This window comes from Nematolebias whitei, chromosome 3 (assembly GCF_014905685.2).
Source record: "Nematolebias whitei isolate Nwh7 chromosome 3, NemWhi1, whole genome shotgun sequence".
Classification (NCBI taxonomy): domain Eukaryota; kingdom Metazoa; phylum Chordata; class Actinopteri; order Cyprinodontiformes; family Rivulidae; genus Nematolebias; species Nematolebias whitei.
In genome coordinates this window covers 36,177,746-36,199,782 of record NC_056500.1, presented here as the reverse complement: position 1 = coordinate 36,199,782, position 22,037 = coordinate 36,177,746, and the positions used below count along the sequence as shown (strand labels likewise).

The 22,037-nt window shown below is 40.0% G+C and overlaps 1 protein-coding gene across 1 annotated transcript in view; it reads right to left on the bottom strand.

The window, feature by feature from the left end:
* Positions 1-3,763: 3,763 nt before the first annotated feature.
* suclg1 (succinate-CoA ligase GDP/ADP-forming subunit alph) overlaps positions 3,764-22,037 on the bottom strand; it is a 30,947-nt gene continuing 12,673 nt past the window's right edge. The window contains exons 7-9 of the mRNA XM_037674936.1: positions 18,510-18,661; positions 14,026-14,214; positions 3,764-4,060 (exon numbers count right to left, since the gene is read on the bottom strand). Coding sequence (XP_037530864.1) covers positions 4,034-4,060; positions 14,026-14,214; positions 18,510-18,661 — 368 coding nt within the window. The 3' untranslated portion in view covers positions 3,764-4,033. The remainder of the gene's footprint in view (positions 4,061-14,025; positions 14,215-18,509; positions 18,662-22,037) is intronic.

Genomic DNA, 22,037 nt, shown 5'->3' with positions numbered 1-22,037 from the left:
AGTGAGAGAGTGAATGGTTGTTTGTCTCATTTGTCTCTATGTGTCCCTGTGATGGACTGGAGACCTGTCCAGGGTGTACCCCGACTCTTGCACAGTGACTGCTGGACATGGGCACCGGTGGCCCCCCACGACCCGAAAAGGAAGCGGGTAAAGACAATGAATGGATGATTTTGTATTTATTTACATTTTCCCCAACATGCAAACTTATTTGAAATTGGGAGTTGTACATTAAAGGGGAAAAAAGTTAATTTAAAATTAGGAACTTGAAAAGCTAGATTAGGTTGCCTTTCTAAGCTGAGTCAAGCCGAAGCAGAGCCCAGATTGACAACCTTAGAGCAAGCAGGAACTTCTGAGCTCGTAAACAAATAAGCTGTGCGCAGCCAGTATGTTAATTCACTAATGCCGATTAAAAAGTAATTGTTAACAGTGTGTACACAGAATAATCTGCCTTGGCTGACTGCTGTGGAGAAGATAAAAATATATTGCAAAGATGTCCAGTGCAGAGTATTATATGCTTCATTACACACTTTTGTTCCTCGAGAGTTAATTTAAGCAGTTTGTGTGGGAGCAGATCCAACTGTAACCTTATCTCCTGTTTTCATTTTCCCTTCCTCCGTTTGACTTCACCCTGTGTACAGGAAGAAGGTGAGACTTCAGCCTTTTGTTGAACTTGTGTCGTCTTAATTAAAGGTTAAACTTGAAACGTGGCTTTAAGCGTTCACAGCCTTTTGGCGTCAACAGCAAATGTAAATGTGAAACGACGGCGCACGAATACGAAAGGTGCGACACACGTGTGTGACAAATCAAAATAAACAAGCTAGGTAGTACAACAAATGCAAATGCTACCAAACAGGTGTTCCTCGTGTGTCGATTAAGCAATTACCATCAGGTCGCTCCATGTGGCATGCTGGGAAATGATGAGAAACTTCTGATTTTGCCTCAAGGTAGTGGTGGTGGTAGGGTGGGGGGTTGAAAGGGGCGTGCGTCATTGTTGGAGCTCCGACAGCAACATATTCAGTCGCTCAAAGGGTGCATGTTTGAAAAGGAGCAGTGACATCTACAGAAAGGGCATCAATTAGCAGTTAGGTTTCTGCCTGTGAACATTTGATGATATTTGAAGAGCAGCACTTTCACAGGTGACTGAGTATGTCAGAGTAGGACCCGTCAGAGAGAACAAGCTGTGAACGATTACATAAAGAGGGACCGCATGGTGGGAATACAGAACGAAGCCCTTCATTGAGAGCTGAGTGATGCAACTATGTAGGCATTAGTCTGAGGAAAGGAGAATTAGACAACTAGAACTAAGTGAAGGTCTCGAACCAGAGGATGTTTATTACCAGCACTTGGAGAAGTGATGGGGACATTGTGGGTTTGCATGAGGTCGAGTGGTCATATTGTACCTGGCATTTGGATAGACACTGAGATCAATGGGTACGTTAAGCCACTTTAAAATGATGCAACTAGGAAGCCTTACAAAACCATGAGACACCTAGACCTGCCTTTGTGGCACAAGTATTGGACCCTTACCAACACCCTGTCTCATCACACATTAAAGCAGGGCTATTCAAGTAAATTTCTCAAGGGGCCACAGTTACTGGGGCCGGACATGCAGCAATCAAAGCAATTAAGTTTGTTTTATGGTTTAAAATCTAGTTTTATTTAAAAATGCACCCAGTGGTGGGATGAACTATAAGCTCACCCGTGGGCCTGATTTGGCCCCTGGGCCGCCACTTGAATAGCCCTACATTAAAGGTACAGTCTCGTGGTTGCAGGACATTTGTTTTTGCACACACCTTTCATAATCTACAAGACACACGGTGCAAAGCTCTTGGGAAACCTCTCTCCCTGCAGTATGTAACAGGGTTTCCTCCAGCCACGGTCTCCACTCCGTCCCTGCATCCACCTTTTTCAGCAGACTCCTCTGTGCACGTCTGATCTCCATCTAGGAGTTTTTGGCCGTTTGACTATAAGTGTGTCTTGAAGAGTCGTACAGATGAATGTAACTGCCTCAGCCTACTGCTTCTCAAGGTTGTCCATGTTTCTTGCACACAACAGCTGGCTTCTGAAAGTGGAGTGTTGGAAGGAAAATGATGAACACGCACACAAACTTCTGACCAATGACACAATACTTTGTACATACTACTGTCGAGAAAAGTTCCGTCCAGGCCTTGTGTTGAGAAGGGGTGGATGAAGCTACTACCAAAACAAAATGATGCAATCTTTGGCACGCAACTATGGCAATGAGAGCTGGTTTATTGGCTTCAGTATAGAACGACACCAAGCCTCACAAATAGAATCATCAAGGCTAGGCTAGTCATCATTAAGAACCAGAATAGAAATGGCTGTATTTGAAGTGAAGCTGCAACTGGGAGGTATTATATCAGGTTCAGTGGTTGATCATGCATGGAGGGAAACATGCAAACTCCACAGAAAAAGGCCAGGAGGCGGTGAGGTGACAGCAATGACCGCGCTGTTCTGATGTGATGCTATTAACCCATTACAGCTAAATATTTTTTTTTTTAAATAAGCACAGTAAGAACTATGTGGATCAAGTATCAACTTAATTCAATTCAGTTTATTTGTATTGCACCATATCACAACAAAGTTGTCTCAGGGCACTTTACAGGAACATTCACATACAAAAAAAAAAAAGCCAATTAGTAAAGTTCTCCATCTAAAGAAGGCACTCCTAAAAAAAATCATCAGAGGTGTTCCATTTCTTTTTCAATACTGTCCAGTTTGTTGTCTCCTGTTGCTAAGTCAGGAAAATAAAATAAATACATAGTCTGTGCATGATGTGAGCTTGACAACTTGATAAATAAGTGAGGCACAGACTTCCAATTCTGTGTGGCTACATCTAGATGTAAGAAAGGTTTTTCTGAAAACTGGGTTGCCATGTGCCAAGATGGCCACTACCATAGATACAGTATATGTAACCTGACTACTGCTATAATTTCAGGAACCTAAGCTTTCAAAGTTTTACAATGCTTAAAAATATAGTTTCATCAAATGCTTGAAGTGGCCAAAGATTATTTGATGGTGGCCAAGGCCACCATCTGGCTTCTTGCCAGGATCCTCCACACTACACTGCCTCGGACATGCAAGCAAATAAATAAATACATAACCTGCCTCTGTTCTTCTCCAGTGTGACTCCTACTACTTGAATATTTTGCATCAAAAACATTTAGGTTTACTTTAATTCCAGTCCAGAAAAACCCCAGGACATAAAGGTTGCACTGGAACCAATCTGAGGACGCCGTTCCTCTTCTGGCTTCAACTTCTAGGATCTCATGTTGACCAGCTTTAACATGCGTTTGTGATGCAGTCACATGACCTTTTAATGCATGCAGCTTCATTTTCCCACCACTCTCTCTGGATACTTAAAATTTATTGTCAGTGAACGTATAGAAGCTACTCATTTCTGTATTCAGAGCTTTAATTTCACACCAACAGCTACTAAAAAAAAAAGGAAAACATGCTGCATTACCTGTAAAATACATGGTGAGAAAAGACGCTTCATCTTTAGAGTGCCACTAAATCTCTCCGCACATTGAACGTGTTGGTAGATTTGACACTTTTTTTGCCTGTGTGAAACATTTTAGACCAAAAATAAGTGAAGTAAAATCTGGACAGACAAGCTCGTTGTGAGAAAGCTGACACAACACAGCTGGAAAATGATACAAGAAATATTTCTTATTTGAGTGGACAGCCAGTAAAGTAGGTGATGAAACACATCTTACAGCATTACAGAACGAAGCAGGGCCGTTTCAGCGGGTGACACCGTGAGGAGAAAGAAAAGCTTTGACGCCGTGTACATCCATGATCTCATGGATACCATCGCTGTTTTATTTCTGAATTATGTGCAAGGTACAAGTTCATGGCAGAAGCTACAATAGAAACACTGGATGTGCGCTTTGTTGATGATAATCTGGGTTTGCAGACACTGTAGGACACGTCCACCTCCAGAACCGCCTAGTTTTCCAGGTGGTGGTGATGGGGGGTGGTCAAAGATTAGTCGTCTTAGGGCACAAAATTACAACATTTTCCTCTTCTCAAACTCCTGCAGAGACAGACAACAAAAGAAAAGAACCAGCATGAGATGGAGTGAAACAGACATGAATGATTTATTCATGTAGAATTCACACAGACTCGTTTTGATCTGGTGCATTAGATCTGCTGTTCGTGGGGATGAGGACGGATTGTTGAGTAGCACTGGAGTGTCTCCTTTTTTGTGTCCTGAAGAGTGCGCATCATGTCGCACATCCTTGTCAGTGAGTTCCAACATTAAAACAGCTCACTTCTTGTGACTGATGAGTACATTTGTAAAAAAAAAAAAATAGATATAAAGTGATTTATGTGAGGTTATGGTTGCTGTGTTTATCTGCACATTCCAACCATGTGACTATAAATGAGAAGGCATTATGTTAGCCATTAAAAAGGATGTTGCTATTTACATATTCAAATTGCAGAGTATCACACAAATCGCAGGATGATAGAATACATTGCTCCCTGAGAATTTTCCATTCCGTGTGGGAGAGCAACTTAATGCAAACGTCATTTATCAGGTCTGGAGAGCGCGCACGAGTGTGTCGGCCTGTTCCTCTGTGGTTTGAGCATGGATACGTGAAGCTCTACTGACCCCCGGAGGCGGGAATAGGTCTGACGCCAAAGTACTTGTGATGCAGCCTCGTCATCTCAGCCTGACTTTCTTCAAGGGCAACGTTAATTTAGACACATTTACAGTAAAGCTCGAATATTTAGGCCTGGTTCAGAAGATTTCTTGCTTGGAGCAAGGCTACAAGAGGGGATCGGAAAGAAAAGTGTAAATTAGGACAAACAAAGTAAGGTTAATGGGATGGAAAGTGTGACTGAAAAAAAAAGGAGGCATTGTTTGTGAGCAGCGACGGCACTAACTCACAACACACCAGGAATCTGTGCTCCAAGGTAAGATAGCACAGCTCTTTGTGATGGGCAGGAGAGGGAAATACATTTTCACATGTCAAAAGCAAGAGGAGTAAAAAAAGGAAAGTAGAGGTTGCCACTCAAAAGTGACAGGCGAAAAAAAAAGAGAAAGAAAGAAAACCTGGACTGAAAGTGAAGCGAGCAGGGGGAAACGCGACATGAAAGAGAAACAAGACATTTACAAGCTAGCAGTGACAACAGCTTTGACACACCTGGGCTCAGATATACGAGGTTGACAGGCGTCGTAAACATGGTCTGTGAACCCCCTTCAACTTTGAATATATGACACCGACACAATCTAAAGGCTTCAGTTTGTCTACACGTCTGCTCAGTCTGGCTTCAAGTAAATTACAGCTTCTTCTTACTGCGATGCTTTCAGGTATTGGGACATAATTAAAATACTCTACTTCTTACCAGGTCTTCAAACTAAATAAATACCACCTCAGGCTGACAGCAATATGACTGTGAGCTGGTCTCTATAAAAACAAAGCAAACAGATGTATGGACTTTGTTAAAGCAAACAGATGTTTTAGCAGTGTGCTGGTCGGGAATGTTTGCTAACACCATGTCAAAGAAAGACGTCAGGAAGTTTTCTTTCAGTTCACCAATCTGGGGACGTTTATAAAGGCTATTTTCAAAAAATCCAGAAGAGAATCCAGTCCAGAGAAAAACAAGTATGGATTGGAAGAACTGTCAAAAGAAAGATGGCACATCTTAGGTTTGCAATGTTGCATCTGAACAAACCAAAAGTGGGGAAAAAAAAAAAAGACCCTCAAGTCAATTAAATTTCATTTTATTTATTTAGTTCCAAATCACAACAGAAGTTGTCTCAACAGAACAGAAACATTCATATACATACAAAAGCCAATTAGTAAAAGTTGTCTAAGAAACCCAGCAGACTCGTTGACTCGTCACTTCATCGCAGTCTCTCATTTTGAGCAAGCACAAAGGCAATAGTGGAAAGGAAAAACTCCCTTTTAACAGGAAGAAACCTCCAGCAGAACCAGACTCGGGACGAGTGGCATCTGATTCAACCAGCTGGGTTTGAGAGGACAGGAAGGAGAAACAAGCAAATACAAGATGGCAGGTCCAGATGTAGGTGTTGTTGCACCTACACCTTGCACAGGTGCTGCTGTTGTTCAGCGTATTGTTTTTGTATTATTAGTGCTTAGCATAGTCTTAGTTTAACGTGTTTCTTAGTTCATATCTTAGAACTTATTACTGTTTTCCTTTACAATTTATATTTGTATTAGATGTAAATGGGACCCTGTGTACATAATTTTGTTCCACCACATGTGGTGTGAATGACAAATAAAGAAAACTGACTTTGACTTTGAGGTGTAAAACCTGAAGTGGAGCCGTTTGGTCAAAATTCAAAATGACACTTTTGGAGAAAACCTAAATTCAAACCGTAAAGCATGGTGGTGGAGGGCTCATAATTTGATTTGTGGCAACAAACCCTGAGCACCCTGAAGTCATGGGTCCACCATGAACCCAGTCTTTGCCAAAAGTATTTGCTCACCTGCCTTGACTCACATATGAGCTTAAGTTTATTCAACCTTTATTTAGACAGGCAAATCCCATTGAGCCTCGAGGACTCATTTACAAGAGAGACCTGATTTCAACAAAGAATGATGACAACAATGGACAACAGCGACAACAATAAACAGTTATAAAAAGTCATACAGATTTTTTTTTTTTTTAACAAAAAGGATGGAAAAAAAAAAAAAAAAAGTAACAAAAAAACAGTTAGATTCTAAGCGAATGTAGAAAACTAAAAACAGGAACATGTCTGCGTTGGTCCCTGCCAGGAGCCCAACAGATTCTTAAAGCCACTTAGAAAGGTCAAGGTCGAGAGTTTCAAATCAAGTAACATCAAGTAACATCGCATTCCTAATCCATAGGGTTCAATATGACGCTGGTCCACCCTTTGCAGCTAGAACAGCTTCAACTCTTCTGGGTAGGCTGTCCACAAGGTTCAGGAGTGTGTTTATGGGGATTTTTGACCATTCTTCCAGAAGCACATTTGTGAGGTCACATACTGATGTTGTACGAGAAGGCCTGGCTCTCAGTCTCCGCTCTAATTCATCTCAAAGGTGTTCTATTGGGTTGAAGTCATGACTCTGTGCAGGCCAGTCAAGTTCATCCACACCAGACTCTGCCATCCATGTCTTTATGGACCTTGCTTTGTGCACTGGTGCACTGGTGCATGTTGGAAGAGGAAGGGGCCAGCTCCAAACTGTTCCCACAAAGTTGGGAGCATGGAGTTGTCCAAAATGTCTTGGTATGCTGAAGCTGTCAGAGTTCCTTTCACTGGAACTGAGGAATCAAGCCCAGCTCCTGAAAAACAACCCCACACCATAATCCCCCCTTCACCAAACTTTACACTTGGCACAATGCAGTCAGACAAGTACCGTTCTCCTGGAAACCGCCAAACCCAGACTCGTCCAACAGATTGCCAAATGGAGAAGTGTGATTCGTCACTCCAAAGAACGCGCCTCCACTGCTCTAGAGTCCAGTGGCGGCGTGCTTTACACCACTGCACCCAACACTTTGCATTGCACTTGGTGATGTATGGCTTGGATGCAGCTGCTCGATCATGGAAACCTATTCCATGGAGCTCTCTGCTCACTGTTCCTGAGCTAATCTGAAGGCCACATGAAGTTTGTAGGTCTGTAGTGATCGACTCTGCAGAAAGTTGGCGACCTCTTCGCACTATGCTCTTCAGCATCCGCTGACCCCGCTCCGTCAGTTTACATGGCCTACCACTTGGTGGCTGAGTTGCTGTCATTCCCAAATACTTCCATTTTCTTATAATACAGCTGACAGTTGACTGTGGAATATTTAAGAGCGAGTAAATTTCACGACTGGATTTGTTGCAAAGGTGGCATCCTATCAGCTCCACGCTGGAATTCACTGAGCTCCTGAGAGCGACCCATTCTTTTACAAACGTTTGTAAAAACAGTCTGCATGCCTAGGTGCTTCATTTTATACACCTGTGGCCATGGAAGTGATGGGAACAACTGATTCTGATCATTTGGGTGGGTGAGCAAATACTTCTGGTAATGTAGTGTATAAATATAAAAAAAAAAAAAAAAAAAAAAAAAAAAAAAAAAAAAAAAAAAAAATAACAATAATAATAATAATAATAATAATAATAATAATAATAATTATATATATATATATATATTTTTTTTTTTTAAAGACATTTTAAACCTTTCTAAACAATGTTTCTAAACTCTAAATGCTCTAAAAGAGCACAGAATGCCATGGTCTGCCTCCGTCTGCTCTCTGCACAGCGCTCTCAGAGGGAGCTTCTCCTGGCACACGTGAGCTGCACAAAAACATGCATGTTAGTCTGCCTTCAGGCCCAGGCCTCCATTGCAAAAGAGACCTGTTATCTCAGTGGGATTTGCCTGATTAAGTAAAGGTTAATAAAATTAAAAACAAAGGTGCAGCAGGTGCTAAATAATTTTAAACAATTTATTTCAAATAAAAAATCCATGCCGATCTTGCGGCTCATCCATCAATCAGCCAATTGTGTGTCATGTCCAATCTTACTTTGAAAAATTGCGAAAGAGCGAGTCTGCAAAAGTCGAACCTTGAAGTAGCGAGAGACTACTGCATTATTGTTAGAAAACCTACAAGTCAAATCTATGATGAACATCAAATGCATAAAGGACTCTCTGCAAGTCTCTAGTGGGATAAAATTATTTTGTTGTTGTGGGTTGAAATATCTGGATGTAAAAGCTACTTTGTTTGTTGCATTAAAATATTTATTGCCAGTTTATTGTCCCCTTTCTCTTGTCTGATGTCACAGCAACAATCAAACCAGATGCTGATTTTGTTTACTTAAATTAAAAAATGCAGCAAGATTAAACCAAACTCAGATGGTACTGATGAAAACACAGCTGAAGAGTCTTAATGGAAATGTTTTGTGTGCTCATTGATTTCTTATACAAGAGGCTGTAAAAAGTGCCTAAATGAATCAAAAAATAAGTGAAACTAAAAAAAATCAAACGGGTAAGTTAAAAAGGTACAACGTAATAGAAATATTTGTCCATAATGCCATTATACAGTAGAATGAGAGGCTGCAGTAACTCCTTAAAGGAAAGAAAACAACACTAAATTAAAGCGCTAAAACATTCACCAGAAGAAAAGAACAAGTAAACTCAGTTACCTTTCATTAAGACCTTCACTGCCCTATAAAAGCAGTCTAAAAAACAAGATGACTAAAGCTTTCGCACAAAAAGAACGTGCACAGAATAAATATTCTTTGAGAAAGAGCTTGACATAAAAGAACGCACACAGAAAAACTTCAAATGACAGAAAAAGCTTATGGTGCCACGTTTCATAAAATCTGCAAACATCTTATTCTGCTTGGAGAGAACAGAAAGCCAAATATATAAATACTTCATCTGGCCTGAATGAGTCCTACTTTAAACCTTTTCAAGGCTATGAAGATTTCTCTCGATAAAATCCGAGACAAGAACTTGTTCCCGTCTGATCTACTTTCTATTATCCTCAATTTGAACTGTTCGTGTTGAAAACAAGCCCTTGCTAAGCATCTCCCAGAGGCTCCAGAGTCCAGCACTGAGAGGCGTTTTTAATCAACACCAGGCTGCCAGTTTGCAGGAATTTAATCACTTGTTTATTAGTTTCATTTTCTCCTAACATGACACAAAATACAGCCGAGACAAGGAGGTCATCTTCAAGTTAGCGCCGCTGCAGCTGCCTTTTCAAAGCGTTTGTAGCCTATTAAATCAAATCATCCTTTTCCTTTTCATCTGTACAGGTGGGTGGATGCAGGTGGGTGGATGTGGACATTCACACCCACCACACGAGCTGCCGTTGCCGCGTTCTGCCGCACCTGAAACATGGAGCGGACTCACTGCTCGTACTCGTTATTACTTGGATTACGGCGATCAATGAGATTAAGAGAGATGACTGAATATGATGCGTGGCTAAACGAGCAACCAACACGGCAACGTTTTCATTGTTACGCACAGAGATTATGAATGAAACTCTGGAACAAAAAAAAAGTGGTGCAGATCTTTATCGGCGCCAGCAGAGGTAATGAAAGCACGAGATGATGAATGGGCGTAATATACGTCTTCACTTTTCATACATCTTGTTAACGCTGCCTCCCTGGAGAGGAAGTTAAATAAAGAGGCCGACTCAGCCACCGTCAGCACACGCGTGTTCATTTCTGCACTTTTTAGTGGCACGATAAAAAATGCTTTCCTGGAACTACCAGAAAATTCATTTAGAGTACATTTGACCACATCTGGAAGAGCTCCGTTCACATCTGCAGCTGAAAGAGTTCCTCCAACGTGATTATACTCTGTCCAGCTTTAGTTCCTGAACTAAAATGTAATCAGAGATTATTTCTACAATCTGAATAAAATAAACTACATCACTTTTGTTTTGTTTTATTTCATGCGTTTTAGGTTTTGTGAGGCAATGCAGCACAGAAAGTCATATTTTGCTGTTTGCTGTTAATCAATGACAAATTTCCCCGTGTGTTTTATTATTTCTTACTTGAATATTTAATTATGAAGCAAGCGTTTTCTCTCATTTCATAGTGACAGCAACCACAGAGGCAGAACCCCGAGCTTCAAATTGAAACCCGAGTCAACAGAGGCGATGCTGCGAAGGATCAGGCTGATGAAAGATGCAGGGAAACAACAACAAGGGAAACATTTGAGTCCAATACGTTCTGAATTACGTTTTCGCCATGGGTAAGATGCTATTTGCAAAATGCCACTTGGTGACTGAGCAGTTTTAAATTGCTTTTATGTAATGATGAAAAGTCAAGCCATGGACGTGATGGGAATGTAGAAGTTAGGAGTTAAAGGGAAGAGATAAATAAACGTCACAAGCAGGAAAAAAGCCATCCTGATGGCTTCCAGCTGTTAGCTGCTTATCATTCAGATATGCAGCAGGTGAGGATTTTGGAAATGTCAGACAAAACTCTAATCTATGAGTCTGACAAATGTAACTTGGCGTCTGTCTCCCATAATTCATTGCTAACAAGAGTTGTGGAACTGCTCATTTAGCTGTGATTGTTTAATTAGCCTTACACTTATCAATATAGATATGTAATCTGGTGTTTCTGCACAAACAAAAACAACACAATTATCTTACTTTGATCAATTCAATTACCTCATTACCACAGACCTGCTGGGTATAAATCACTAAACACTTGTCTGTAAATACTTGTTTACTGTGGAAATGTACTAAATACTTTCCATACTAAAGTCTTGTAAAACTAAAACACTAAGATTATCTATAAGATTTCCTTCAAGGGAGAGTTTAGAGTTTTTGAGGTGGTGTTCTGTGAAGTTGCTAGTAATTAATATCTTACCTGCAGTAGAAATTGCTCAGAATATAGAAATTGCTCAGAGTATATAATTCCTCTCAGAGAAGTCCAGGTAACAGCTAGTCAGAGAGGAACCAAGACCAACATGGATCTTAAAATAGCTTCAATCTAAGGGGGTGCAATTAATCCAGTTTGAATTGTTTGGTTTCAGTTTTGGCTCCAAAACACCAGTCATTAAGTTTATAACAGAATAATCCGTGTCTACGTTTTGTTGGTGCATAACCGAGGCCTCACCAGGAAATGTGATGACTTGAACAAGCAGATTAAACAAAGACAAGAGCGGGGGACTCAGATAATCTGCGGCCAATAAAACTAATAAAAATAGTCCTGTTCAAGTGAAATGCTTCCAAAAACACAGTTATAGCCTCAGCTGACGCCTGTTAACTCAGTGTTGAAGCAGCTGAAGTTTAGTGGAAAATGAAACTGCTGTCAGCAAAACAACTGATGAGAGGCTGCAGTGGAGCGTCATCGTCATCTTCATTACAGCCCGACCAATATATCAGTAGGGTTGATATTTTAGACAGATAAAGGCGTTTAGGGACCCATGGGTACCTGTGATAATTGTCCCGTTATGCATGAATATAAACACTGGGAACAAGCTGTGTCCTTACATGCAAAATACATAATTGTTCAATGTATTCAGCAGAGGGCACATGAAGTCTACGTTCAAGTCATGGCCGCTCACTTTAAGTTTCACTTTCATTACAGTCGAAGCAGGGAGCAATACTGTGTGGTGTATTTTGCTGAACAGAGCATGATGAGTTTATTTTAACTGATCTGTAAATGAACATTAAATCAAACGTAGAGGTAATATATATATTAGTGTTAGTAACATTATCTTTGTTGTCCTCGATGAAATGCATTGTTTGAAATCTTTTTTTCTCAGAAAAGAATATAAAATGTTGTTGTGGTCATTACTAATCATGCCTTCACCGTACATGACTGACTGTTCAAACAATGAACAGAAAAGGGTGTTTCTTTGTTTAATTCATATGTGCCGAACTCAAGGCCCGGGGGCCAAATGTGGCCCTCGTTGACATCTTATCTGGCCCCTAAGCTGATATGTGAAACGTAAAAAGCTTCTATCTCTTTATATTTTAAGTAATCTTTGATTATAGTTTTGACGCCACAACAGAGAACAAAAAATGACAACGACCAAACTCTTGAGAAACCTTTAACCAAGAAAACATGTTGGGTATCTGATTTGAATTAGTGTGATTTTTGAAATTGGCCCTTAGTTTGAAAAAGGTATTAATTTAGGCCCCTTCTGTGAGCGAGTTTGACCCTCCTGGTTAATTTATATTTTTGTAACACACTTGAAAACTTTATGGTGAACAGTGGAGGATAGAAAATGTGAACGCACGTCAGGAAGACGTGGTTCAAGACTTCACGTGTTAAAACAGGTTTAAAGTAGCTGTTTACTTAAGATTCTTGGGGGTGGACAACGTGCAAAATTTTCCAGCCAATATATCGATTATCAGCATTAGCCACCCCAATATCAGTATCGACGATAAACAAAAATTCCTTTTCAGTCGGGCTCTAGTCTTCATCATCATCATCAGTGAGTACAAATAAAACACAATAATCGGATTTTGAAAAATGTCTTACAGGGAGAGCTTTATGTTGTTGTTGTTCATCTTTAACTAAATTTTATCCAGTAGCCTACATTTCAGGGGGAAAAATACTTTGCCAGTCATTTTTAAAGAAAGTTCAACAGGAAAGTATTGAGGAGAATTTCAAGTTCAAAAGCTACTTGATGTTTTTTTAAGTGCACGAAATGCAACGTTTCCACAACTGAATCAATAATTGTTCGCATTAAACATAATTACAATATTGACCAAAATAACTGGAACCAGGACTTTTTAGGTGTTGTTTTTAATAATCAAGCAGCCCTAAACCAATCTCAGCTACTTAATAACAATTCAAGCAAAAGCTATTTTATCAAACTTTATTAGACCAGTTATTGTATAGAAGTGTAAAGTCGTTATCACGGAGGTCCCTGAGCAGTGACGGTCCATGTACGACTCAGGTTACAGAACAAATAAATACTTAAAGTGGTTCAAGCACATGCTCTTTTCTATTTTTACACATTTATTTTTCCATTGTATTCCATTCTCTGTCTTGTTGCATTTAAAATATTGTTGTTTTTTTTTAACACAAATGTTTCCAAAGATTACTAGAGAAGGACCACACACCGACTTGGACTTCAGGATAAATAACTATAGACTTTGTAAATAAAGGTGACAACAACGTAAAGGTTTATAAAATAGATTTAGCATGAAACACTACAGAATACTCACCTGAGAAAACATCTGGCTGATTTAACATCTTCACTGACCGTCACTTTAAAATATACAAACTATCTCTTTAAGTAAACTGTAAAGGTACATGAATACAGCCTAAAATAATCTGTGCTAGTAAGAAACGATGACAGCTTCGCTAGTTTAAATTACTTTATAACTCATATTAGAAAAACGTAAAATGTTCACATGTGATGAAAGCAGAACCTGTTTTAACTACAAATATTTATGAAAGACATTATTTATTTGCATGGCCTGCAACGTTTTATTGAATTTAACATGCTAACAGCATGTTAATGTCAAATATTAACCTGCAAAGCAAGAGCTTGTTCCAGTTGTTAGATAAATCAAGTATTTCCAGCTGTTTCTGTTGAGGCTCACCTTGAACATGGTGCTCCCCAGCTGTGCGGGGGACATGCTGACGACGACTCCAGCTGACTGCAGGGCTGCAATCTTCTCTTTGGCTCCACCTTTTCCTCCGGCTATAATGGCCCCAGCGTGACCCATCCTGCGACCGGGAGGAGCCGTTAGCCCCGCGATGAAGGACACCACAGGCTTAGCGTTAGCACCCTGAACGACAAATAACAAGGGAATACGTCTGAGTGGAAAAAGGGCAGAAAATGTAAAAGGGAAGATGTGATCGGAGTCTGTTCAGCAAAACAAGTGTAAGAAGGAAAGATGAGGTGGGGGAGTTACACAAACATGAAAAAAAGAGTATTCTGCACCTGTATCTTATTCAATCATTAACACAAAGCACCTTGTGCCCTCCCATTAGAGAATTCAACGATAACAGGCGAGTATAAGCAGCCATCTCTGAATAAGGCTGCATTATTAAAACAAAGGGTCAATCAAGCCATTTAATTGCATGGGCGGGTGTGTGACCAGATAGGGGCTCGGGCTCCTGCCATTTCATATCATCTCATTTCTGAAATGGTAATTAGTCACACAGCCAGTGATTAGCTCAGTGCTTGTCTATGCTGCCTGCTCCATGATGGATGTTACATTCAGCAGTTGAGATCATCTCCAAGGTGAACAGAGCTAATATTTCATCTTCAGCAATAACATCAGAACCAGCAAGGAGAACGAAGGCGATGCGTGTGCACGCGCACAGTAGCTAATATTTCATATTAAGGAATAACAACATAATTGCAGAAGGCGGCTGAGTGTGTGTGTGTGTGTGTGTGTGTGTGTGTGTGTGTGTGTGCGGGCTGCAGATCATCTGGCAGACAGCGTTCAGAGAGCAAATGTGGCGTGTTTAACAGCCGAGGCGACACAGTGAGGTCCTTCAAAGACATCCGCACTTCTGCTGCCGTTTCAGCACCAGGTTCAAAGATGACACTGGCAGGAACAAGATGACAGCCCCCAATATAAACTGGAGGTGACTTTTGTGAAAACTGAAACCAGCAGGAAGAATATCAGCCGGGAAGACGTTGAGGATCAAAACGCCCTGCTAACGAGAACTTTAGGACTTGCAGAGTCAGACTAGAAAAGGAAGGGAGTGAGCACCAGAATATGAGTTTATCGTGCTTCAAAACGTCTGGTTCATCCTTTGGAAAAATTGTGAGCACAAAACAAATTAGAAGAAAATAGGCTAATCAGAAAGCAGTGCACGTTCTGAATACACAAACCGCCCTCGTGTGAATCGAGCCTTAAATCTACCTCGAGCAAAACAGGTTTAATTACTCTATTAATTCCTGCCTCTCTTGGCACAAAGTAACAATGCATGCAGGGAGGGATTCATCCAGCTATGCACCCGACCTGTTCTGTTTTTTTGTCTTTCACTGTTAGCAGTACAGATTTATTACTCTAATTATGGGACTGAGAGGAGACTTTCACCGTGTCCGAGCGCTAACGTGACAGGAGGAGCGCGCCCGTTCCAAAGTCAGGAATCATATTCACAAACTTACATATATTTGCTGTCCTATACACAGGACAGCAAATATATTTCTCCAGACTGTAACGTCACATCAGTTTTAGCTTTTTTTTTTTGGCCACAGAATTACAATCAGTTTGATTAAAGTCAACAAAGGTGAGCAAAAGGTTAGAAACATAACCTATAAGAGAAACAAATATTTTAACCATGAGATTGAAAACATCAGTCAACTGTGACATTATTAAACAGAAGGTCCAACTTTAAGACGGGTAATTATCTAAGAATTTCTAATTGAGTGGTAAATGCAGAAGTATCATTTACTTTACAAGGTCACTTTTTCCTCGCTCCTTGCTGAGAAGTGGCTAAGAGCTAGATTAAAAAATATTAAGACCAGTTTGCATCTCATTTTCCAAATCATACGCTCAACATCTACATTATTAGGCCCACCTGTTCAAATGCTCGTTAAAACAAATAGCTAATCAGCCGATCACAGGGCAGCAACTCGATGACTTCAGGCATGCAGACAAGGTGCTGAAGTTTGAATGGAGCATCAGATCTTAGATGTTATTACTGTTTTTCTTTTACATTTTATTGTTGGATGTAACTGGGAGCCTGTGTACATAATTTCGCTCCACCACATGTACCACGAGGTGCGAATGACAATAAAGAAACTCTGACTCTCTGACTCTGAAAGAGGAAAAAAAAGAGAATTGAAGTGACGGGTGCCAGCCCAGCAGGTCTGAGCGTTTCAGAAACTGCTTTAAACACAACCGTCTTCAGAGCTTAAAGTCCAAATAAACCAAAAGAAGGAAAATATCCAGGGCGGCATCTGTGTGAACAAAACGTTAAAGTCCGAGGTCAGAGGAGAACGGACAGACTGGTTTAAGCAATAGTGGCTTAAATAATCCCTCATTATGAACAAGGTTCTGCAGAACCTTGTTCATAATGAGTGATGCAGAGGACCACACCGGCTGCTGCTCCTGTCAGCTAACAGGAAACTGAAGCAACGATTCACACCGACTCACAAGAACGATCTCCACAGCCACCAGTTGTCTGTCCTAGCCATCACCTTTGGGATGTAGTGGACTAGAAGATTTAAACCATGAACTGACAAATCCACAAAAACTAAGAGATGCGTTCATGTCAACATGGAGTTAAACCTCTGAGGAACATTTCCAACATCATGTTGAACCTACGCAAGCTCTGAAGGAAAAGAAGGTCCGAACCCAGTACTAAGAGTTGTTGGTTATAGTAATGGGTACCTAATCAATCAATCAATCAATCAATCAATCTGTCCGTCCATCCATCAATCAATCAATCCATCAATTTATATGTCAATCAATCAATCCATCCATCAACTGATCAATCGATCATCCATCCATCCATCCACCCATTATCTTTACCCGCTTCTTTCTTTTTGGGTAACGGGGGACACTGGTGCCCATATCCAGCAGTCACTGTAAGAGAGGTGGGGGACACTCTGGACAGGTCTCCAGTTCATCACAGGGACACATAGAGACAAACAACCATTCACTCTCTCACTCACACCTAGGGACAATTTAGAGTTACCAATCAGCCTAGCATGCATGTTTTTGGTCTGTGGGAGGAAACTGGAGAAAACCCACGCATGCACGGAGAGAACATGCAAACTCCACCCAGAAAGGCCCCTGGGCCAGGATTTGAACCAGGGACCTTCTCGCTGAGAGGCAACAGCTCTACCAACTGATCCACCATGCCACTAGCAATACAAATAAAACTCAAATGTGATTTCTTGGTGAGAAGTTAGTTTTATTTTCAGCGTTTAGCAGCTTAGAACGTACGTCTTATTGATGGGGTGCAGAAAATCTCCAGCAAAGGACATTAAATAAACAAACAAAGCTGCCATCGTAAACAAAACATTAAAAATATGTTGATGCAAGTCTGCCGCAATAATCTTTAATCAAGAACATTTCAGTGGCTTCCAAGCAACTTCTTTTTCCCAGTTGTTCCTTCAACAGTTAAAAATGGATCAGATCAGGCCCGTTTCAAAATCACTGAACCGATTGGATTTTGTTTCCCCTTCGTTTATTTTAAAATGTTAATAGGCTTCCAGATTATTCTCTAATGCTGACACACAGCTGTGGAGATGTGAGACGAGGAGCTTCTGTGACTTGAATTCAAATGTATCCAACAGTGGAAACGTCAGGTTTGATTCAAAGTGCAAACGATGTGTTTGGATATCTTCGGACGCGTCTCGACTAATACAGATCAGGTCTGAGAGCAGCATTTTACAAACAATTTTCTATACAGCTGCCTTTCAAAGGGAAATCTGCAGCCTACTCCCACACTTTGCTGGTTTTTTTTTCATGCTTGTGTTTCATTTGAGCTGTCCCTCACTGTCAACACTCAGGGTGAGTGGAGGGGAGGTGTTTGTCCTTTATTTGTTCAGAGCGAGAAGTTATTCTCGTGAGACGCCAGAGGGAGATTTGCATGCATTAGAGCAGCCGAGGGCAGATCAAATCCATTTCTCAGCTCACGAGCACCATGCACACACACATGCAGAAGAATTAGCATGGTTAAAGTAATGTGTACCCAGTTCAGACCTGGTGAATTTATAACTGTCAAGAAACTCAGATATTTGGCCTCAGAAGCTAACCATCGCCGCGCCGCTCTTTGTTGCACGTGGGCATCAGAAAAGGTTCTGCTGATTTCTCCACCGTGACCTGCGAGTACCACCTTTATCCCATCTGTCACCTTTTTTCCTCGATCACACAAATCTTACAGATGAATGAAAGCGAAGGCCCGGGGCTGGGATCAAAGAAACGCAACATGCTCACAGCTCCACCAAGTTCTCACCGTGTGAAGGTGTTCTGACAGGTATGAAACACGACAACTTTTAATGTGCTAATTCAACAATCTGGCAGTTTTCATGCAAACTATTACGTGTGCAGGCAGGAAATAATCCCCAGGGGAGGAAGGAGAAGAAAAGGTTGTCAGGACGTCTTTTGCTTACAGAGTTGTGTTCTTTCAGATACTCAGCTGCATTCTCCTCAGCATTCCCTCCGATTTCTCCGATAAGGATGATGCCTTCTGTCTTGGGGTCCTTCAGGAACACCTCCAGGCAGTCTATAAAGTTTGTCCCATTAAATGGATCACCGCCGATGCCTTGCGGGAGAAAAAAACAAACATTGTTTGGTACACAGGACTATTAAAGGATAATTCATGGTAATATCCGAGAATCATCGGTCATTCTGTCAGTAAATATTTTGTTCTCTTTAAAAAAACAGTGCAGAGAGATTCAACCAGAGCACCACACACAGCCCATTATATCAACAAACTTATACAGCAGTCTAAGGCCATGGTCTGGACAAGCAAAGACCTTGCACCACAACTGACCTTGATTTGTGACCTTGCCTTTAGAGGTGGGGTGATGAAAAGTAAAAGGATAAAAGAACACTCCATCTAGTGATGATGCATACGAGTATGAAGTTTCATTAAATTATCTCGAGTGGATCAGATGTTATGGGCAGGAGAAGAGAAAGTTTACGGACTGATGGAGACTGTAACATAATATGTATGTTTTTTGATGGGCATTTAATAATAATAATAATAATAATAGCAATAATAATAACAATGTCCAGGGTGTACCCCCCCCTCGCACAGTGATTGCTGGACATGGGCAACGGCGAACCCCATGACCCAAAATGAAAGAAGCGGGTAAAAGATAATGGATGGATGGATAATAATAATAAGAATAAGAATAATAATAACAATGATGATGATAATAATAATGATAACAATAATGATGATGATGATGATGATGATGATGATGATGATGATGATGATAATAATAATAATAATAGTAATAATAATAATAATAATAATAATAATGATAATAATAATAACAATGATGATAATAATAATGATAACAATAATGATGATGATGATAATAATAATAATAATATTAATAATAATAACAATGATGATGATAATAATAATGATAACAATAATGATGATGATGATAATAATATTAATAATAATAATAATGATAATAATATAATAATAATAATAATAATAATAATATTAATTATAATGATGATGATAATAATAATAATGATAATAGTAATACTAATATAATTACAATAACAATAATGATAATAATAATAAGAAGAAGACAAAGATGGAGGAAGTGGGAGGAAGAGGAGGAAGAAGAAGACGACGACGAAGAAGAAAAATATTTAGATTTTTAACTAAACTTTATTTACACAATAAGTTAACACAACAGTGTTAAAAAAATGTGATCAGAACAAGCTTAAAATAAATTATTTACATGAGGAGCTTGTTGTATTATAGTTCTCCCTGATCAGAAATGGTGCATAAAACCTTCTTAAATCCCCACAGTTTCACAAAATTCTCCAGGTGTCCAGTGTCTCTGTAGAAGCAAAACTCCAACGCCAGTCTGGCCTTGACGTTGCACTTCCACAGAGCCACGGCATCAAGCTGGGGTCCAGCCTGCTGTCTGTCCCTGCGAGACAAGTAAACAGACATTTTTGCTTCGGCCACTAAAAAGTTTAGTGTGGGATTTAAACTTATTGGCTTTGCAGTAATTTAACTCCATTAATAAAAACAGAAGATGACGAAGATGGAGGGAGCGGAAGAGGAAGAAGAAGAAGAACAAGAACTATGATGGAACTGTATAAAAAGATGTTATATAGTTTGCATAAAATAAAAACATTACATCAGGATAATTTTTCCTAAAAGCCAAAGTAGAACATGTTTCATCTTTTTCGGCTCCTGACAACACTCAGTTTTGAGTCTGCAGTCCGGAGCTCTGAGCAGAGAGCAACAATGAGCTGCAGGCAGCAGTGAACCCACACAGCACCATTTTCAGTCATTTAGTTACTAACGCAGCTAAGCAGGACTGAGGTTTATTGAAGCTCCGCTGTCCACGACTTCCCTTTTACTCCTTTGACTTTCATCTCAGCTCTGCTCTTTAAAGGTGTTCACATTCAAGGAGCCCGACCCTGAAAGCTTTCCAAACCACAGAGATGATTTTCAAAAATAATTATCTAGAAGGGCAAGGGCAACATTTTACACAACACTAGGTTAGGGACACAACACCAACAAAATACTGTATATACTAAAAAAAAATGCAAGGCAATGCCAAGAAAATAAATTATGAAATAATAATCAAGGAGACTCTTATTACCAGGAACACAGAAGAGAGGGGTATTAAATTTTTCACAGACTCTAATTTGCAGCCCAGAGGACATTTGAAGATGGTGTGAAGTCTTGAGCAAAGCCACCAATAAAGCCTCTTAATGAACTTTACAATATTTAATATAGTTGCAGCACCCGTTTTATAAAGTCTGACTGGAGGATACTCTATAATTAAAATGGTTAAATAATGATGAAGTCATGCTATAACTCATTGAATTAATACGTACAAGCTGCTCTCTAATGAAGATTTTCCAGTGTCAAATAAAATGCCATATTATTTTTATGAATTTGTATTTTTTATTTTTATTTATAAGTAATAAAGTTGTGTTAATTTTGTCATTACAAGCAATACACCAATGTACCCCGATGCTAAGGGATTTAAATAATGAATGTTTGTAGTTTCCAAGCCGAGTGTTTTTCTGGACTAGAACTGTACAGGGAATGTAAGACAACCTAACTGTTTTTACTGCAAGATCTTCAAGTGGGGGGGGGGGGGGGGGGGGGGGGGAGTGTGTTACATTGTTGAGATGGCAGGTCTTTTTTGTTGTTGTTGTTTTGCTTGTTCCAGATAGAGCAGAGTGACGGGCCCTGAAGAGAGGAGGGAGCCATTTTATTCACCACCAGATGCAGTGGTGGAGCCAGGGGGTGGCCAATGGTGGCTATGAACATAGTAGATTAATCACCGGCCACCCCAAGGGCCACCTCAATCATTTCAGGAAACTATATTTTTAAGAAATATAAAAACTAGAAAACACAGTTTTGTTAAAAGACTGGGGTGGTAGTGTTAAGGGAATGCACATATATGCATGCACCATGCTCTATGTATTAAATTAATATTGACTTTAGAACCTTTTCTGCTCATTTACCATTACTGTGAATAATATTAAAAATGAGGCATGATCTTTGTCTAATTATAATCATTCTTCATGTGACTATTGGTAAGAAGATAGAGAGGTCATCTTTTATCATGTTGGACACTTTTGACTGTTACAGTAGACACAGTGATTGTTCCCCGTAAGAATCCTTGAGAAATGTTTGCCTCCAGCGGCTCCCTGTGTGCAGCTACTGGGTTCAGTTCTGAAACCACCAAGACAAGGTGAAGAGGATGAGTTCTCTATAAAACTAATCTTTTCAGTTTGGGAAGTCAGAACGGGTCAGAACCTCAGACAGGTGAAGGCACTGATAAGTGTTTACTTGTAAATGCATTGATCTTCTGTGAGTTGCTGGTTGTTCTTCAAAGCTTTGTAATAAATCTGGTGACGTCTATTCCTGATCATTTTGAAATCTTTTTTTTTTTTACATACATATCGTATGTGTTTGT